The sequence below is a fragment of the Crocodylus siamensis genome, chromosome 10 (genome assembly GCF_052110815.1).
Source record: "Crocodylus siamensis isolate JL-2025a chromosome 10, ASM5211081v1, whole genome shotgun sequence".
Taxonomy (NCBI): Eukaryota; Metazoa; Chordata; order Crocodylia; family Crocodylidae; genus Crocodylus; species Crocodylus siamensis.
The window spans coordinates 41,302,457-41,321,612 of NC_143404.1; the positions used below are offsets into that span (position 1 = coordinate 41,302,457).

At 42.2% G+C, this 19,156-nt stretch overlaps 1 protein-coding gene across 7 annotated transcripts in view; it reads left to right on the forward strand.

Moving 5' to 3' along the window:
• The window catches only part of ERGIC3 (ERGIC and golgi 3), a 71,752-nt gene that overhangs the window by 31,756 nt on the left and 20,840 nt on the right, over positions 1 to 19,156 (forward strand). For all 7 annotated transcript variants that reach the window (XR_016444378.1, XR_016444376.1, XR_016444379.1 and 4 more), the window contains 3 exons: positions 9,316 to 9,347; positions 10,835 to 10,931; positions 13,221 to 13,285. Coding sequence is in view for 3 of the 7 variants with exons in the window: in XM_090064160.1 (XP_089920286.1) it covers positions 9,316 to 9,347; positions 10,835 to 10,931; positions 13,221 to 13,285 (194 nt within the window). In the remaining 4 variants the exon portion in view is untranslated. The remainder of the gene's footprint in view (positions 1 to 9,315; positions 9,348 to 10,834; positions 10,932 to 13,220; positions 13,286 to 19,156) is intronic.

Below are 19,156 nucleotides of genomic sequence, written 5' to 3' on the forward strand. Positions count from 1 at the left end.
AGCGTTCTATAGTGATATAAATGTATTCATACCACTATGAAATGTGAACAAACAAACATACATGTGGTGGAGCACCATTAGGATGCTTGACACTTAGCTGTTGCAGGCTATGGGGACGTGCATGCAGGGTGAGCAGCAAGGAGACACTCCGCTGCCCCACTAGCCATTTTAAGGGTGAAGGTGTGTGCCTACCACTTTAAGGCTGAGAGCAGGCAACTGGCAGGTGCAGGCCAGTCCTGATGAGGCGGCCATTTTAGGTCCAGGCCTACAGGGCTGAGCCAGCAGTTTGCTGCAAGCAGCTGGTGAGCAAGAACACCTGGCTGAGCTGCTGATGCTCTCACAACATAGTGATATAAGGGAGAAACTATTGGAGATGGCAGGAGATTCCTGGGAGCCCAGTAGTGTCCTGAGTCCCTAGGGAAAGGCTTTGGGCCTAACATCTGGAGGCCAGCCTTGCAAAAAGAGGCTGAGAGCTTGCAGGCCTATGCAGAGGCCAGGCAAGTCCCTGATTAGAATAGGCAGGGGTGAGGCCTGGGGCTCAGGTGAGCCCAATGGAGAGCAGAGCCCTGTTAGAGCCCCAGAGGTCTTAATAAGTAAACCTAGAATGAGAGGGCTATATGATGGGCCCAGGAAGGGTCCCATGCTTCCTAAAGAGGTCGGCTGCTGTGGTGCTGGGACCAGAGCACCCCAACTGGTCAATGCAAGAGGGCCAGGGCTAGAAGGCTGAAGGGCAGTGTAGCCCAAGGCAAGAGGCAGGCCTGGGCCATGATGGGCTATCTGGTAGGGGTGTGCAAAGCAGGCCCTATTTGATTCGGGTTCAGATTTGGCCCAAATCAGGGACAGTGATTCAATTTGTTGATTCAGATCACTGTCCCTGATTTAGTTCAGCCGAATCTAAATCTGAAGATTTGGAGAATCAGCAATTTGGACACAGACACAGCTTTAAATGTTTTTTCTACATAACTCAAGGTACCAGCGTGGCTTGTGAATGCTACAAAGCTGGGGCAGGTGGAGTATCCCACAGGAGTGCAGGGGGGACCCTCCACATGCTCAGCGGCAAACCTGGAAGTGGACTGGAAATACTTCCAGTCCACTTCCGGGTCTGTGAGGGGGGGCGCTATCTCACCCCTCGCAGCTCAGCAATCGGCCATGGGAGGACCCCGGTTGCTCCCCCAGACCTAGGAGGCACCAGTCGCCGAGCCAGGGTGGGGGAGGGGGCAGCACACTCCCCTGCAGACCCAGAAGTGGACCGAAAGTGCTTCTAGTCCACTTCTAGGTCTGCTGCTGATTATGCTGGGGAGTCCCCCACACTCCTGTGGGACACTTCATGCGTCCGAGCATTCACAAGCTGCGTGGTACCTACAGGTATGCAGAAAAAACATTTAAAGCTGTGTCTGTGTCTGAATCACTGAATCTCTTCAGAGGGTTCCAATTCAATTTGGAGAGATTAAAGGGTCCTCTGATTCCATTCAGATTCAGAGATTCGGCCACCGAATCAGGCCATATCTCTGCCGAATTGAATCAGGGACCAAAGCTTCACACAGCCCTAGTATCTGGCTCCCTGACTGGCCTGGAGGCTGGGCCTAAGGAGGCTGGAGGTCCCTTCAATGGGGGGCATCACTGTCTAGGGGAAGGAGGCTCAGTGAGACAGCAGGCCGAAAGAAGAACACATAGCTGAGGAGGAGATAAGACCAAGGTAGGTAGGCCTGCGTTGATCCTGGGTAAGTCCAAAAACTGCACCCTGCCGGGGATGGGTGGTTTGGTGGGGCTGTTCGTGATGGGACAGTCCCTCAGAAATGCCAGGCCAATTACCTTCCCAGTGAAAGGCAAGGAGGGGCACCTCAAAACTCCAGCCCCCACATCCTGGTGGGTTAGCCACACCCAGGGCCAGCCATACCTTCAGGAACCTGAGCCCCACAGGGGTGTAAGACCCTGGAGGCTCCAGAGCAGAGGGGGACAAGTGTTGAGGCCCAGCTAAGTCTTTGGATGCCTGAGGCCAGAAGTGGATTGCCCAGTGTGAAGGCTTGTAAACCATTCCTGCTTACCAGTGGCACAGATGAGGTCTACAGCATCAGCGCTTCAGACCATGTTTGATTACCCTTTTCAACCCAAGAGCCAGCTACCACCAATGTTGCCCGCCCCATCTGCTTCTAGCAGATCTTCCTGGTACACCACCAACTGGAAGATAAGATGCATCTGTTTATTATTTGGGGCAAGGAAGAGAACTACCAAATTAAGTTGATCACTGCCAAAATGTCTTCTTGGAGTCACAACTGGAGCTGACAACAGTACCACTCAGACCACAGTACTGAAGCTCTGGTACAAGAGGGCTAGAGATGCCAGCTGTGTCTCTGTTGTCTGCAGAGTTGTGGGATTCAGCATCACTTCTCTGTGGACACCACCTGCCTCTCACAAGGCATGGACTAATACTACCCTGGTCAAGGAAGCCCACACGCAGCCAGTACCCCGATGACTCAGGAGCTGGCACAGGAAATCAAGGGCCTTTCCAAGGATTCCCTGTTTCTCTTGGCTAGGGAGGAAATGGAGCCCTTTTTATCCTGCACTAAAGTAAAGTGAAATCAATGAGACAGACATCAAGACTGACAGGGAGCGGCCCAGGCCCTTCAGATGGTCCATGTCAATGTTCTATCAGGCTATTCCACCACAGACTTGCTTCACTACAGTCACTGAATTGCAGTTGACACCCACCTGCAGAAACTCCCCTTTTTGCCTGCTGCAGTGTCAGCAACACTGTCCTTATCTCAGCTATCTTGCAGTCCTCCCAGTACCTCAGACATATTTATCAAGATGCTTCCTGCAGACATCCTGCCTTGCTGCCCCAGGTTAAGTCTAAGTGTGCCATTCTACTTGTACATTGGTTAACAAAGGAACTTCTACCCCACAGCAGCAATGTGAGCACAGGAAGGACACCCCTCAACTGTGGCTATTTCCCTGGTGCTTGGTCATCATGCATGGGATCTTCCCCTGAGTCTCATCAACCCTCCTTCTTTCCATCTTCCAATGTAGGCAAGGAGGGACCAGTTCTGATGGATTGTGTAATGGAGATGTGTCTGTATTGGAGATAATGCTGCCATTGTACAGTGGCTCCCTGGCCATTATCCTTCAGTTGACAAGTGGTTATCATAATTGCCCACTTCACATGGATCTGTCATAGTTTGTTCTTCCCTTCTACAATTCAGAGTCATCTGCCAGGGACATGTCTTCCAGTAAAGCACAGTGATGGGCTGCCTAGCACAGACAAACAGCTCCTGCCTCTAGTGCAGGGTCACATCTGCAAAACAGAAGGATTCCTGGAAAAATAGGCAAGGACTTTTAGGGCTCCACCCCTCCATAGCACTTGTATGGCCCTAAAGCATTTGGTGTCCCTGACCCAGTGAAAGGGCTTATGGGAAGACCCTTGCAAATCACTCCAGAAGGGAAGTCTTTAGGAAGGACCCAGGGGAGTACCTGCTGCAGAACCTAGGGAATGGCATCACAGGAGAATGGCTTAGGGCAATATCCAGGACCTGAGGAGCATGGGGCATCTTGAGCTTACCCTGCTAAGAGCTGGCTGGTGGAATGAGAGAGCTGATAGGGTGGCCTTGCAATTTGTGTTCAGGAGTTCATCTTACTCCTACCTATAGTCACAGGTGGCAACGGTCCCCCCCAGGCCCCTACACCTACTCCCCAGTCAAGATCCCAAGACTTCAGGGGACCCATGTGCCCTTCTTCCATATTGCTAAGACCCTGTTGTTCACTGAGAACTTAGACAATTGGTCACACAAGCAGCAGATACCCCTCACTTGAGTGAGGTAGGCTCATTTGATCCCAGCAGTGAGCACAGGGCCATGATCCCATGGTACTCTGTGCTTGAGGGCTATTAGCTGAATGCCCCATTTTCCTTAGGTGTTCTGTGAAAGGTGTGGATTTTGGGCCTCCACAGGAGTAATGCCTTTACCCCCTCAAACTTCCTCCATAAGCACCTTTCTTTCCTTTTGGGTTGGCTTGGAGTTTTTTGGATTTGTTTGTTCTTTGTTTTTGGAAAATGTATAGTTTTTGGTTGCCTGTTTTAATAATGCCTGTTCTTGTTAAGAAATGTCATTTTTCATAGCTGGGTCAGGAAAGCCTTAGGAAAAAGCTGTTTTTGGTGACATGGCCAGTGAAGCCAATTCTGGTTAAAAAGCATAAAACAAAAATCAACAAGTCAGACCTTCCTTCCTCACCACTGTGCAGTTGTAGACCCTGCTCCTCCCTTTGTTGTCCCCAGAACAGAGGCCCCTGTTCCATTCTTTGTTCTCTTTCCTTCCCATGGTCCACTTGACACTGCCACCCTACCTCCCCTGCATCAGTAGGAGCCGCACAAGAGTTCATTTCGATTGAGTGTTTAACAAAAGGCACTGTTTTAAAAAAAAAAAAGATTTGGGTGACAGTGCACATGTTCAGTCAACATGTGTCCCTTTTTTTTTGCACAATCTTCCCTCTCCCCTTTGTCCCAGTGTCTCTGGAAGTGGTTTGCAAGGTATTCCTCACACGTATGCCTTGGTGGTTGCTGTCATTGGGGTGCTCAACCCCCAAGGCACTGGACTCGCCTGCCTGTCACTCTTTTTACTGCCTGGGCCTCCAGAACAGGCTTCCACTTAGTTTCACAGATATATTGCTTATTTTATTTATTTTTAGATTTATGTCCCATCCTCTCCAGAGCAGCTTACAGTAAACCAGTGGGGGGTCAAAATTTTTAGCAGATTTGCCACAAACTAGACATGCATACTCCCTGAATGCCACTTCAATTCCCTTTCCTGTGTGGAATCTGCTGCTCTGCCTTCTGCTTCCTGCCCTGTCTGCTACTGTGCTGTCTATCCCCTCCTTGATCTGCAGCATGCTGTTCACAGAGGCTGCCTGTGCCACATGTGGCACACCTACTACAGGTTGACCACCCCTGTAATAAACAGACATCCTTTGTGGAGAGGATTCTCCAAATAACATCCCAAGAACTATAGCTTCTTCCCGTCCCCAACCATTGCATCCCTGCCCAAACCCCAACACAAGCAAACCCTTCCTCCAATCTCAGCTATGAATCCCAGCTACCACATGCATCCAAATACAAGAAACTTATTCCATGCCTCTATTCCCTACCAGCCCACTCACCAAATCCAAAGGGAGATCCCTTCACCCTCACCCAACATCTCTTCCCAGCCTGTACACCCCCTCTGCTACAGGGTCATTGTGGCTGTCACCCCTTCACGCCCCCTCAGAGAAAACATGCACACAACTCCTCTCCCACCTGTCCAACAAACTCATTACCAAATTCCAAAATAACAAAAAAAAGAAATACCTTGATCATTGCCAAATGCACTCTTAAATGGTGCTCTAGGGCAGTCCTCACCTAGAGAGGTTTGCTGGCTTTGTAGGGGCTGCAGGCTGGCTGGGTCCTTCCACCTTTGGGTGACCAAATGGTACCTTGGCTGGGCCCCAAAACCTCTCCCCGAAGCTGTAGTTTTTCAGCCTGATGTCAGGACACCGATGGAAATGATGAAGTGGGGCGTGTAGCTTTGCCAAGATCTGGGTGGACCTCCTCCTCCCCCCCCCCCCCCAATCCAGTGCAATTTGAGGTGCCCACATGTGCACTCCACAGACATGAAACAACTGCTAAGATGGTAATTCAACAGTTCCTGCTTGGCACCTCTGTGGCCTGTGGGTGCAGGGATCCCTTAATCAGCCAAAGGTACAGTGAGTGAGCTGGGCCCGCAGTTAATGGTCAGTCACTATTACAGTAGAGAGTCAGGTGTGTCAGAGCAGTGCTCCAGGTGTCAGAGGTTTTCCAGAAGTGTGGTATAGCCTATACTAGAGAAATTTTCAGTTGAAGCTGTACAGGAAGCTTTAAGTCCCCCTTGGTATAACTGTGACTTGCAAGAGTCCAGGAATAGTCTCTGATGTTTAAATAATCACAAACTATTTCATAGATATATTTTTTTTTTCAAATAGAAATATATTAGCATGTTCTTCTATGTCATGTACCCATATGTAGCATTTAGTAGTACTGGGTTCTCCTTGGGGGTATATTAGACTGCTGCCTTTCTGTGTCATCTGTAACCTACTCTTCCTTGATCTCTCATTGTTTCCCTATCTCTTGCCCATTTTTACTGTCTACAGCACACCTTCCTTTAGAGAGGATCCTTATTTAGCCTAGAAAATATGCTAAATATAAACAACAAATGCATCTGTTAGCATACGCTCTATTACTTAAAGGCTGCTTAGAGAAGTTCTTAGCTTACAGTAAAAGAAGAATAAGTTTGTATTTCTTTAGAAGCAAATATCCCTCTCATCCTCTCCAACAACCTTTTGTGTTGTTCTCTTAGACTGCTTTCTTGTGCAGGTGTCCATCTCTCCAAAGAAGGCCAGTCAGGCTTTTGTTTCAAGGACTCTCCTCTTAGTAGCACTACCCTACCTCAAACCCAGTTCCACTAGACCTTGCATTCCTATCTGTATTTAGCATAAGTCTTAGTGAGGAAGAGTGAATGATGAATGGTGGCAGGGTGGAATTGCTTTATTTATGGGCCATTAATGCCCATTCAGAGTTTCAGGGAAAGGTATCAAGATCTATCTCCTGTATTGCTTACCAGCACATGATAGCTAAACAGCATTTTTCCCGCATGAATCCTCAACAGAGTTTTAGAAGTCAGATGCACAAATCCTATTTTGTTATACAGAGTTGCATGCAAATAATATATATGAAAATTGCAGACTAGACTATAATTAGAATACTATAGATGGAAATATTTACAATTAAATTGCACCTGTAACTATCTCATTTACATCTTAATTAGTGCTTCTTACTGTAAGTACACTAATATTAGTTTGATATATTTATTCAGCATTTTGTATATTTTATATCATTTGATGGTGAATTCACTTTTCAATTTATTTGTACACTTTCAGTCACAAATAACTTTATAATTTCCAAATTAGCAGCAAATATGCATTTAAATACAGATTCTTAATCATCAAAGAAATAGCTTAACAATATTTTAAAAACATTACTTAAACTTGGAAAAAGTAATATTTAACTTTATCAGAAAAAATGTAGAAAGGTTGAACAAAAACCAGTTGGCTGTGTTTTATTTTAAGAGATATAATCAAATGGTAATTCTAAAATATTGCATTAATAAAACATTATTAAGATTGCCCATGCCCTCTAATGCCTATTTATTATGACACAGTTTTTGATTACATGATGATCTGCTATTTTTCCTCAGTTCACTGAGGTTTAGATTTGTGTGATCAATTAATTATTCTCCTTTGGACACCTACCTCTTTCATCTAAAGTGTGAAGTAGGTGAACATAGAAAGATGAAAGTTATTTTAAAATGGTAAATAAACAAGAGAAGGGGCCTCATTCCTTCCTCTGCCTATGTGGTATTGGGCAACCTGTGTAAACCAAAATTTTACATGTGGGCACTATTAGTGTGTTCCTCATTTTTGGGTGCTGGGCACAAATGATTTAACCTTCCTCTAGAATATAAATCAAAGGCTATAAGAAGGAAGATGGTGGGCTAGGTTTCAAACTTTTGGTCAGAAGTTTTACATTTCTGGCCTTCACTTTGTATAAATTTAGCTTTTTACATTTAGTAAGTTTTAAATTGACACAGATTTGTAGGAACATGTTAGTAAAAATGCATATTTGTTCAAATTATGCGGTGTTAAACAAAAGTAAAAAATGGCCAGTTAATTTAAACTAGTGGTGCTCAGTCTATAGCTCACAGGCCAGATCCAGCTCCCAAAGTGACTGAAACTGGCCCATAGCACAGGGGGCAACAGCAACTAGCACAACACATCCCCTTCCCTGCCCTGAACCTTCCTGCTAATCCCCTCCAAAGCCTGGTGGTAAACTGTTTTCCTTTCTCCCTCTCCTAATTTCTCCCTCCACTCTCTCTGACATGAGCAACTCTCTCCTTTCCCCCTCTCATACTGAGGGAAGTGCAACCAGATCACAAGTACCCAGCTTGCAACTCTAAAATGTCAACCTCCACTAGTTTAAATTAGCCTCTTTAGCTTTGAAGTCTTTCTTACATGTTGTAATACAAAGGTACACTTCCCCAACTTTTATGACATGCAGTTTCCACAGTTTTCAAAATTTACTCTCTGAAATAAGTTTTTAGCGTCGGGGAAGTTGTATTAGTTTAATGATTGGAATTCTCCAAGAAACCTAAGGGAACTGGCTACCTAAATCCCACTGACATTCAATAGCACTTGAGTACCACACTCCCTGATTCTTCTTTGGAAATTCCTAGCTATATTCTTGAACTAAATTGGAATTTGTTTTCTGTCAGTATTGTAAGAGGTGAATCCTGAATTCCTGGACACACGCATCTGCCTTTTCAGACTTCATGAGATGACATAACCTGTTACATCCAACTGCTTTATGGGGAATCAGACCCTTGACAGATGTGGTTTATTAGGGTGATGCTGAAATCTAGACATACACTTCCATTCTAGGATTGAAGTTTTTGTTTTTAGAAGAGAAAGCTAAAGCAACCAGGTAGAAGCTGTTTGATTCTGCTTCATATTGGCAGAGTCAGAAACTATATTGTGGTTGAGCATTTTTCCTAATAGTGTAGTGCTGAAGTATGCAGGAAACCCAGAGAGAGGAAGTCTTGTACCCAGGTCTTGCAATGATAGAAGTATTTCAGACCGTGTCAGCAGCTTATGAGCATCCAAAGTCAGAATAAAGGCAGCCTACGAAGACACTTGTTTTCCCTGTGTTGGATCTGAGCTGCCTCAAGGAGAGTCAGATGAGAGGTCTATGCTTCTGACACATTAACACTATTTGATGGCTTCTTCATGTGGTGGTTTTACATTCCTGTAGAAACACGCTGTCTTCAGTTAGCAGTATAGAATCTCTGTGACTATGGTACCTTCCTGCTCTGTAGCAGTCTAAGGAGCTAAATAAAGGTATACAGGTGCAGCTTGGTAAGTGAACACGGATATCAATGGAATTCCCCAGCTGACTTCCAGAAACGTGAATGTTTGCTTTGTCTGAAGTCTACGAACATATTTCATGGAAAGCCTGACATTTCTCATTTGAATGAATCCATAGTTCAAGTGACTTTCCCTTCTTCTGAAAATAATTAGTAAATGTCAGGAAGGGGATTTGGGGGGCTGTTTTCTGTCAGATTCTTTACTGCATGCAAGAATGAAATCTGTTATTTCCCTGCTGTTTTAGACAGCCCTGTAAATGATGGGAGCTGCCTTGTGAGGTAAATCTCATCCTGGGTTTTATAGTCTGGACATTTTTAATGAATTGGTTTTCTCTTACAGTTCATGATCTACAGAGCTTTGGACTTGATAATGTAAGTACTCCCAGAACATATATATGTGGAAGCTGTCACAGCCCTAGTCAAGCTGCTGTGATTAGATCTCAAGACATTGGAGCTATGGGCTTTAAGTTTGAGCAGAGTCCAGACTGCCTCTGCCTTATTCTCACAATGCAGATCTTCTATTTAACAACTCCTCCTGAAAGCTGAGACCCTGCAGCCCAACTGCTCTAGGCCCTGAAACTGCTTTTGGCTCTCCCAGACTCCCCTGCAACTTAACCCCAACTTTTTTGGATGCTCTAAATCAGTTTGCCTCTCCAAGGAATGAGGTAGTTGAAGTATGCTGACTTTGCCAAAAATTCTAAAACAGTCATTACTTTTAAGTATAATACACATATTTAGGGGGGAAATTGTTCTACACTGTTTCTTACCATAATTTCTTCACCACTGCAAGCTATTCTTCTGCATCTGAGTCAGTGTTCTTTCAGAATTACAATTCCTCTCTCTGAGACCCTGTTCCTCATGACTTCCCTGTGGAACTTGGAGTTCATGTTCACCTATAACCAGTTGCCTTTGACTTTGGCTGGTCCTTCAGTCAGAAAGTTCCACTCATTCCTAAAGCTTGTGTTTTGTTCCTCTTTCTCCAAATACCCCTGTTTTTCAAAGTGTATTCAGTACTTCATCTCTTTTTTTCCTCCTGTTTGAGGATCTTCCATTCTCTTATCACCCTTGCTTACAAATTAATCTAGCTGAACTGTTTTTTTTTCCTACCCTCTTAGTGTTCCCATTTGTCCAGCTAGACTGTAATTGCTTCTGGTGTTTATTCTGTAGCTTCTGACAGAGTAGAAGCAATGTGACAAAGACTTGGTCATTGATGACTCTGTCTGAGGCATTCCATGTTGCAGAAATGTTATAATAACATTAACCAACATTCATATTATTTCCCAAAATAATACAAGTCCTATTGCCAGCAGGCTGTCCACATTCCCATCTGCTGGAAGTCATTAGTAGGCTTATAGCAAAAATGAGTGGCTCTTACACTAGTAGTAGTAGTTTGAGAAGACGTATAGAATTCCATTATACTGCTAACTACTTCTGAATTGGGTCTTTTGCCTTCCACTGGAAAGGAGATATCAGCACATCAGAGCTTATTTTCATGGGGATGCTCTTATGCTAAGAAAAAAAGAGGAGGAGGGAATGATAGACTGTACCTAGTAATCTTCATAGGGGGAAGGAGGATGCCCATACTATGGGAATTTCCTGATGTGGGATAAGAATGAGGGAAAAATTCCTGTAGCTTGCATTCTTCCAGTGTACAAAAGGGTGTACAGTCTCCCAGGGTACCCCTAAACTTTGGAATGTCTCATTAAAAGGTGCAAAGGAAGGAAGGAAGTGGCCACACATCACTGCCCCTCTTTTCAAAAAGTACAGAAAAGTAACTAATGTTTTGCTAAATCTCGAGGCTTTGCCCTGACTATGGGTGGATGCTGTGTTGTTTGAGTGTGTCAATATTTCCATTTCAGATCAATATGACGCACTATATCAAACATCTCTCATTTGGGAGGGATTATCCAGGCATCATGAACCCTCTAGATGGAACAGATGTCATTGCACAACAAGGTACAGGCCTGACAAGAAAATCTCTTTATAAATTGCTATTTTAGTGGGGTTTTAGAAGATCAATGGCACAATCAAAGCACATGGGATAGGCTGTAGTGAGAACTCTGAGAATAATGACCACGCCTTTCTGCCTGAGTGCATAGGGCACTTGTGCTCTCCCTGATGTTGCTGGCCATCGTTGATCATATACTTGTAAGAGGGACAGACCTGCATGCATTTTGAACTTCAGTAATCTTTTTGAATGAATTTGTTGGTTAAATGCTAAGACACTTCATAGCAACTCAGAAAAAGACACAAAGCCATCTTTATATAAACCATCAACACAGGGTGGAGCTGGAAAAATTATGTCTAGCTATGTGTAATGTGAAATAACCACAACATGCAGGGATAGGTACAAACAAGGTATAACCTACCTATGCTATAGACCTATTGTGTATGATTGCAGAGAAGCTATGGACAAGCAGTTAATAAGAAGCTAGCTGCCTCTAAGTTAAACTATTGCTGATTGTTTTTTTTAAGATAGCTGAGGAGGACCCATCTCCCTATGCCACCACTGTTAAAGCCTTTATAGCTTAGGCAAAAGGTTAGGCCAGGAGGACATTTTCCATGAAGGGTACTGACTGGAACTTGGTTTGGAACAGTCCATTTTGTTACCCTTCTGCATATGCTACCATGCTCACTTTTGGGGATTGAGTGTTAAATTAATGTATTTTTCCCAATATCTTACTATTTATTCAACACTGATTTAAATCACAGTTAGTGGTGAGATAAGATGAATCTCTTAGTACAGAGAGATGTGGATATCAGATTATTTTACTGCTTTCAGTTTATATTTAATTTTGTTCAGAGGCATCCAAATCAAGGTATTGGTGCTTAACATACACTACAAATAAATACTTCCCATTATCATGCTTACAGATTGTGGTCTGTTGTTGTAGGGGGATATTCCATGGACTGTTGTCTATAAGAGAGGCCAGAGCTAAACAGAAAATTCCCCTTGTATGCTGAGGGGTGTATTTGGTAGCCGTGTTGGTCTGAGACAAAAAGAACGCAAAACTCTAGAATTCTTGGTTCAGAGATGGTACCATTTATTAGACCAACTAAAAAAATTGCGAAAAAAAATCTTTTTCTGCAAGCTTTTGGACACAAATGCCCTTCCTCAGGCTCAAGGAAAATTAAAGGTGGTAAAAAGTCCCCATGGGTAGAAAATAAACTTCATTTTTGCACAGAGGAAGCTGAAGGTGGAAGTCTGTTCCTTTGGGTCCATGAGAGTGTCTTTGTGAGTTGCGCTTTGATGTGCAGATAATCAAGCCTGAAAACTTGCAGAAAAAGATACTTTTTTGGTGGTTTCTTAGTTGGTCTAATAAAAGTTATCATCTCTGAACCAAGAGGTCTAGAGTTTTGCATTCCTTGTAGGCTGAAGTTTTCAATGCTGACTCTTAGAAAGGTGAATGATAAAATGCTAAGGAATCAGGGCTATTGGTATCTAGTCTGCAAAAGATAGGGTTGCATCCCCCCTCCCCCCCCAATTTTTCTCTATCGTTAGAGGCAACAGTAAGCTATTTAGATATTTTTTTTTATGGTTTATAACTGAGAATTGCTCCTTCAGTAGGGTCTGGCCCCCTTCAGTAGGGTCAGCAGAAAATTCCTGCCTTCTTTCAAGTGACTGCCATCTCCCATTGTTTTCAAGGGGATTGAAGGAAGAGTCTGCCCTCAGGAGCTATTGTGAACTGAGTGTTCCTCTCCATCTCAGAACAGGAAAAGGCCCAGGAAAGTATTTTTGGAATAGCCTAAGGTTTGAATATACACTGATCCATTTATACAGGCCTGCCCCATTATCTAGATGCTCTTTCTCAGGTGTAAGAGTATATTTTTTCACGTTAGTTTTTGTTTCCTGGGAAGGGGGTACATAAGATTTTTTTTTTAATTTACTCATATTAAAGTAAATTTGTCCAAATGGGTAGTTTGAATGTTATACTTTTAAGCAGGATGAACTGGTAAATAATTTCCATTTTAAACCAATTAATAAATACTGCTGATTTTATATCCTTCTTTCATGGGAAGAAATGGGAAGCAGTGGCCATTTTGGAAGAAGGCAACTCAACTGGGCCTAGACAATAACTTCAGTCCTATTAAGAACAATGTAAACGGTTGTCATTTTGCATGAAGGCAATTCCTTAAGATTTTTTTGAAGGAGAAAAATCTTATGAGTGTGTGCTGTTAAGCTTTCAAATAGAATGACACAATCATTGCTAGTTATTTACTTTACCTTTTCCTTCTTGCCTGTAGCTTCAATGATGTTTCAGTACTTTGTCAAAGTGGTTCCTACAGTCTATATGAAAGTAGATGGTGAGGTAAGTATTATTTTTTCTTCTCTTACTTTGGCTTTATTTTTTCTTATGAAAACCAAAACTGGTATAATGGTCCACCCTTTGTTCCCCATATGCCTTATGTATATAAGACTGTATAATTTTTTAACAAGGTACTGTGATCACATCGCTAGCCCCTTTCTCTCTCCAGTCTACTGCAGACAAGATTGCAGAAAAGAAAGCAGCTTCAATTCTTCAGTTCCTTCTTAGTGCAAGATGGAACTGCAGTCTCCATTTTTTGTGTGATATAGCTATCTTTCTCATTACCTGTTTAGTTCTTTAGCCCTAGTTATTTGTTCTTATTTTTATGGCAAGTATTATTGTGACTGATACCTTTTCTTGGACTAAGTGCTGGGTTGGGATAGACTTTGACAAGCTTTTGGGTGTAGTGCATTCTTTTTGAGGTCAGAAAAAACCAAGCACAGCTATGGCTAAAAGTCAGCAGAGTTGTGAAATAGGAGAGAGACATTTCCAGCAGTAGCTAAAATACAAGAAATTTGCAGAGGAAAGAATAGCTAAATTTTAAATTTTATATTTTCTATTTGTTTTATTTGCCCATTTGCTTTAAAAACTTTTCAGTTGTCACAGACAGCTATTAGAGGCTAAGTAATACTTCAACAGGAATAACCAGAATTCTTGGATCTAAAACAACTGTCTTCACAAAGGATCACCTTCTCATTTACTGACAAGGCAGCTAGCCCATCCTTAGCCTCCACAGCCAATTGAAAACATTTTAGGGCCTCCTCCAGAGACTCCCCACATTCCACCAGCAGTCACACAGGAGAAGCAACAGAAATTGTTGTATATTCTGCATATTGCAGCACCAGGCATGATAACAGCAACCATTAATAAGTGTTTTCTCACGGCTGCTAAAATGTTCTGGTAAATTTCAATCTCTGTCCCATCTAGCTTGAGCAAAACAGAAAGTAACAGGTTCCCCTGAAGGAATTTACATATTCCATCTCTTTTCCTCCCGAGACCTTATGAGCAACAGGGACAAATCTGTCATCCGAACTCTGTCCGTGGCAATCATGGAGGCCCTTTTGGCCACCAGATTAACAAGTGTATAAATATCTCAATTATATTTCTGACCATAGTGAATTTCTTGTCAGTTTTGCATGGACCCCATACCAATGGTTAGGATGTACCTCAGGTCATGAGTCACCTGGCAATATGAATTTTCATCATGCAATATGACAGAGTTCCTCTGCTACACCTATTGGGTGGCTACCTATAGGGTGGCTTGAAATCTGTGGATTCCTATGGACGTGCAGGCAGCCTGGAAATCCAGTGCATCTGCCAGAGCCTGGAAATTGATCCAGTCTGGCAGCCTTCCACATCATGTGTATCAGTGTCCCCCCACTGAAAAAATAGCAGTGGGGCACTTTGAAATAAAATACACTGGCATTGCCCCTCGCCCCTCCACCACCACACCTTGGGGCACGCTCTGACGTCGTCGTCGCCACCCCCCACCTGCCTGCCAGGGCTGAGGGAAGGGAAGGTGTTGGGGAAAGCCCCACCAGGAGTACCCGGCGAACGGCTAGCACTCCATGTCTTCTCCTAACACTTCCTCACTCCGTCAGCCCCCAGCCAGCTTCCCCCCAGCGGCAGTGGTGTAGTGGCGGTCACCGCATGCAAGGTTCCCCCTCCCTGGCTGGGCGGCACCTATATGGCCCGCAGAGAGGCACCACTGCCCTCACCCCTGCCAGGCACAGAGATGCACTCCTCCTCCCCCATTCTCAATCTGCCCCCCCAACCCCTTCCTTTCCCCCCGCTCCCCCCACACACACCTACCTGTCTGTGTATGTGTTTGTCTATGTGTACGTACCTGTACCTGCATGTGTGGGGCTGGGGGGCTGTTGGGGGAGTAAGAGGCATGAGCAGGACTGGGAGGGTTGTCTGGGGGAGTGAGGGGCACTAGCATGGCTGGGGGAGGGGCATGGGGGCCTTTAATTTTTATCCCCGATTCGGGGTGGTTTATCAGAGAATTTGCGATTTTTTTTTTTTTTAATCAGAGAATTTGTGACTTTTTCTCAGGGAAAACCAGGATCCCTGGTTATCACTGTGTTCTTTCTTGAAGGTCAATTGCCGTTGTTCTCTTGCTGTTCTGGGGCAGATTCTTCTTGTTTGGTCTCTTATCTGTCTGCATTCTTCAGCCAGTTGCCAGCTAATGTTTTCCTTTTCCAGAAACACACTCTCACCCATACAGCATACAAAAGAGTAAAAGGTCAAGCATTTATGTCAAGCTACAGAGCAATACAAAATGGAGTTTCTTAAGGCAATGCAAAACTCAAGAAAATACTCAATGCAAAACTCAAGTAAGATTAAAAGCAATAGGCAAGAATCTATTTCTATGTTATTTACCTAACATCAAGCTCGTATTTATGCTCGTATAACATTCCCTTCTTTGATCCTTCAAAACATTTTGTTTTATAAAAATTTTGTTTTGAAGGGCTCACTCTATAATTTTTATAAGGCTATATATCGTAAAGCAATTAAGGCATGTGATTTCATTTTAAAATACATTTGTTTCATCTAGCAACACATACAACACATTACGATCAGCATTATTCTAGTTAGTATAGAAAAGATGATAGTAGAATGTAACATAACATTTAGGACCACCATCCATGATGGTGACCATCCCTTGAAAATATCATACCAATGCTGTATCATCATTTATCTATCTTGTTCAGGTAATCTCAGAATTTCTGAACCTTGGTGTAAAAAAGTTATAGTAAGCAGTTGATTTTGTTCTCGTGTTGTAGTAAGATAGCTAATTTTTAAATTCTTTTATAACCAATAATTTAAGGTAGTCCACTTGATACCTAAATAGAAATGAAATCAATTAAATTATTCCATCTCCAGGGATGATTTCCTTTAAGACACTTGTGCAATTCAAAATGCTCGAAAGAAAAGTAATAAAAACATAACAATATGCTTATAAATCTTAACTAAGCAATAAGCAAGGCTAAGTCAAAATATCCAGGGCTTGTGCCATGCAGTTTCCAGCATCATGCAGCTTCGATATATGTATGTTAAATAATTGGTCACATTTGATTCATGACACACACATATATCAAAAATAGAAAAACACAACAAGTACAAATTAACACTAGTTCTCCTTCATCGGTGTTTAACAGGCACTGGTCTTTTAGTCCATTGGTGTCACTGGGCATTCTGTGGCTTTCAAATAAATGTAATGCATTAAATTTCATACACCATTGAATAACTTTAACTGAAATGCATGTATCCATTTTGATTCTTCCCCCCAGTTGTATTTCATATACCACTGGACTAAGATAGTTAATGATAGGCACCGGTCCAGTTCACCTGGAATCCAAAGTATGTTTTTTTTCCTTTCCCAGTTATAAATACATAACTTGATCATCAATTTCCCATAAAAATGGGTTGCCAATCTTTTCTTTCTGTATTTTCCCCTGCATTTGTTGAATGGCTTCCTTCATTCATATTTGAAGGGTTACCTTGTTCTCTTTTTAATTGTGCCAAGCATTTATACACATCGTAGTTAGTGTTATCTCCCACACCATTAAACTGATCTAGGTCCATCACCAACTTCGTGGCCTGTTCAAATAAAATTTGATATGGTTATATATATTGTTCACAAACAGTCTAGAATTAAAGGCAGTTTATTAATTAAATCTATTTGTAAACTGCTCTCTACAGTTTTCTCCTCCTTTGATGAAATAGTGATTGGGACTCAGAAGGTCTGGCCTCGTCTTTTGCACATTGGACATAATTAGTGATCCAGAGTTTCTCATCATTTTACATACCTGTCCATCCTGTATTTTGCTTTAATCAATAAAGAGTTTCCTTTGCTTCTTCGTACAAAGACTGATGTGCTAGGTTTTCCTGTAAACACAATGCAGTTTTCACCCCACCCCACCCCACCCCACCCATTTTGGTTATAAATAGTCTGTAAATACAAATGAGATTTCCTTTATAGCCTTAAAAACATTTCATCGGGTTATTTACTAAACACACATATATTACCTTTTTAATAAATGCCATTTTGCTAAACAAGTAAACGTTACAACTTGAAATTTTCATATTAATTGCTGTTCTTAGTTTCAAAGATTAGAACAACTTTCCTGTCCAAGCTGGACGGAAAGCGTCCTGGTCTGGGATCCACAGACAAATTCAATTTTTAGAGGAGGTATTACCAATGATTTTTATCACATCTTTATGATATTTATATACATTTAAACTTTTGACAACGTAAAATAAAGCAACCAAACAAACAAATGAAAAATAACACAACAGGACAAACAACACAAAACAGACAGACAAAACAATTTTTGCTGTGGTGATAAAACTGTGGCTTAGGGTGAAGAAAACACTTGATGGTAATGAGGCCTCACCGTCACCGTTGCTACTAGATTCAATTTTATGTTATGGTTTCTGCTAATGAAAACACACAAATCTGCCAAGGAAAACTTGCAGTAAAATATTACTCATTTTTATAAATTTACAATGCTGACGTGCAGTAACAATGTACATATTACTACAATTCTTCAAGTGTTTTTCTTGGTGGGGGGGTGTATAAGTGACAAGGATTATTTACAGTTATTTTACTGTTTTCAGTGGTTCATTGCACTATTTTGGCAACTGGAATGGAGACTATTACAATTTTTTTTCCAAATGTGAGATCAAGAGAAGCCAATACCCTTGTTGCACTTTAACCAAATTGCCATTTAAAAATATTTTTTCCTTTTGGAGGGATAATTTTCCCCTCAGAATTTTTATTTAAAAAGCTTCTTCTGTATCTTTATTGCTGGGACATTATAAAATCTTTAAGGTATTTGGATAAAACTATACTATTGTTCCCATGAATATCAGTTCCAAATTATACCAGTACTTTTGTGCTAAGGAAATAACCAAAATATTATATTAGCCAAATTCAATATTAAAGATCATTTTACCCCTCCTACTATAGCTGCTGGAACTTCAGAGTATTTTGCTATACCAGGAGCTACAACAGTTGGTACTGTATTTAAAGCTGTAAAGTTTATGGTCAGTTTTCAGGTTTTCTTGTCTGCCCTCAAAACAGACCAAAATCAGGGAAATATACATATTAAACATCTATACTATCATTTCCTAACTTAAACCATCTATCATAGCTTATAGTAGATAGTTTATTTCAGCCTCTAGAGAACATTTACCCTGCCTTTGTGGGGGGGGGGGCGGAGGGGAGTTTGATTTCTCGTTTAAAATACACGCCCGTGTCCTGCCATATTTAATTCTTTCTGCCTGCAACTTAAGAAATGCTTTCATTTACTTGTCTTGATTAACTCTATCAATATAGTAAGAGCCTTAGTAGGTGACAGAGTTCTCAGAACCATCTTTTTTGTCTTAACTAGTTGTTAACACTTTCCTTTCTAAAAGATTCACAGTATTCCTAGAAAGTGAGAGGAGGTAAAAAAAGTGCCCCTTTATCAGTGAGACTGCTGATACTTATACATCCAGCTGTATCTCTGTCCTGCAGTACACACACAGAGCAAACATACCACACTGCTCACACTGTGTTTTGCACCAACAGTCTTTGCAAAGTAGCTTACTTGTTAGGCTCCTTAGGCTCTACTTTTATTGCAAGCATTCACACAGTGTCTAGCACGGGTTAATTTTCTTTGTTACTGACTTCTTATGGGACCAGCAATAGAAGGTATTTTACTTAACCACCTCAGACACTCTCTGAGATCAAGTTACAACTCTCTTTCAGAGTTGCTATATTTCTTTCTGCTATAAAGCAGTTATTTCTAAAATTCCATTCTCGTTCTCTCCGCTTTCCTCTCAGTGTGGCACCAAGGTGTATTTCTGCCACGCATCTTTTCCTTG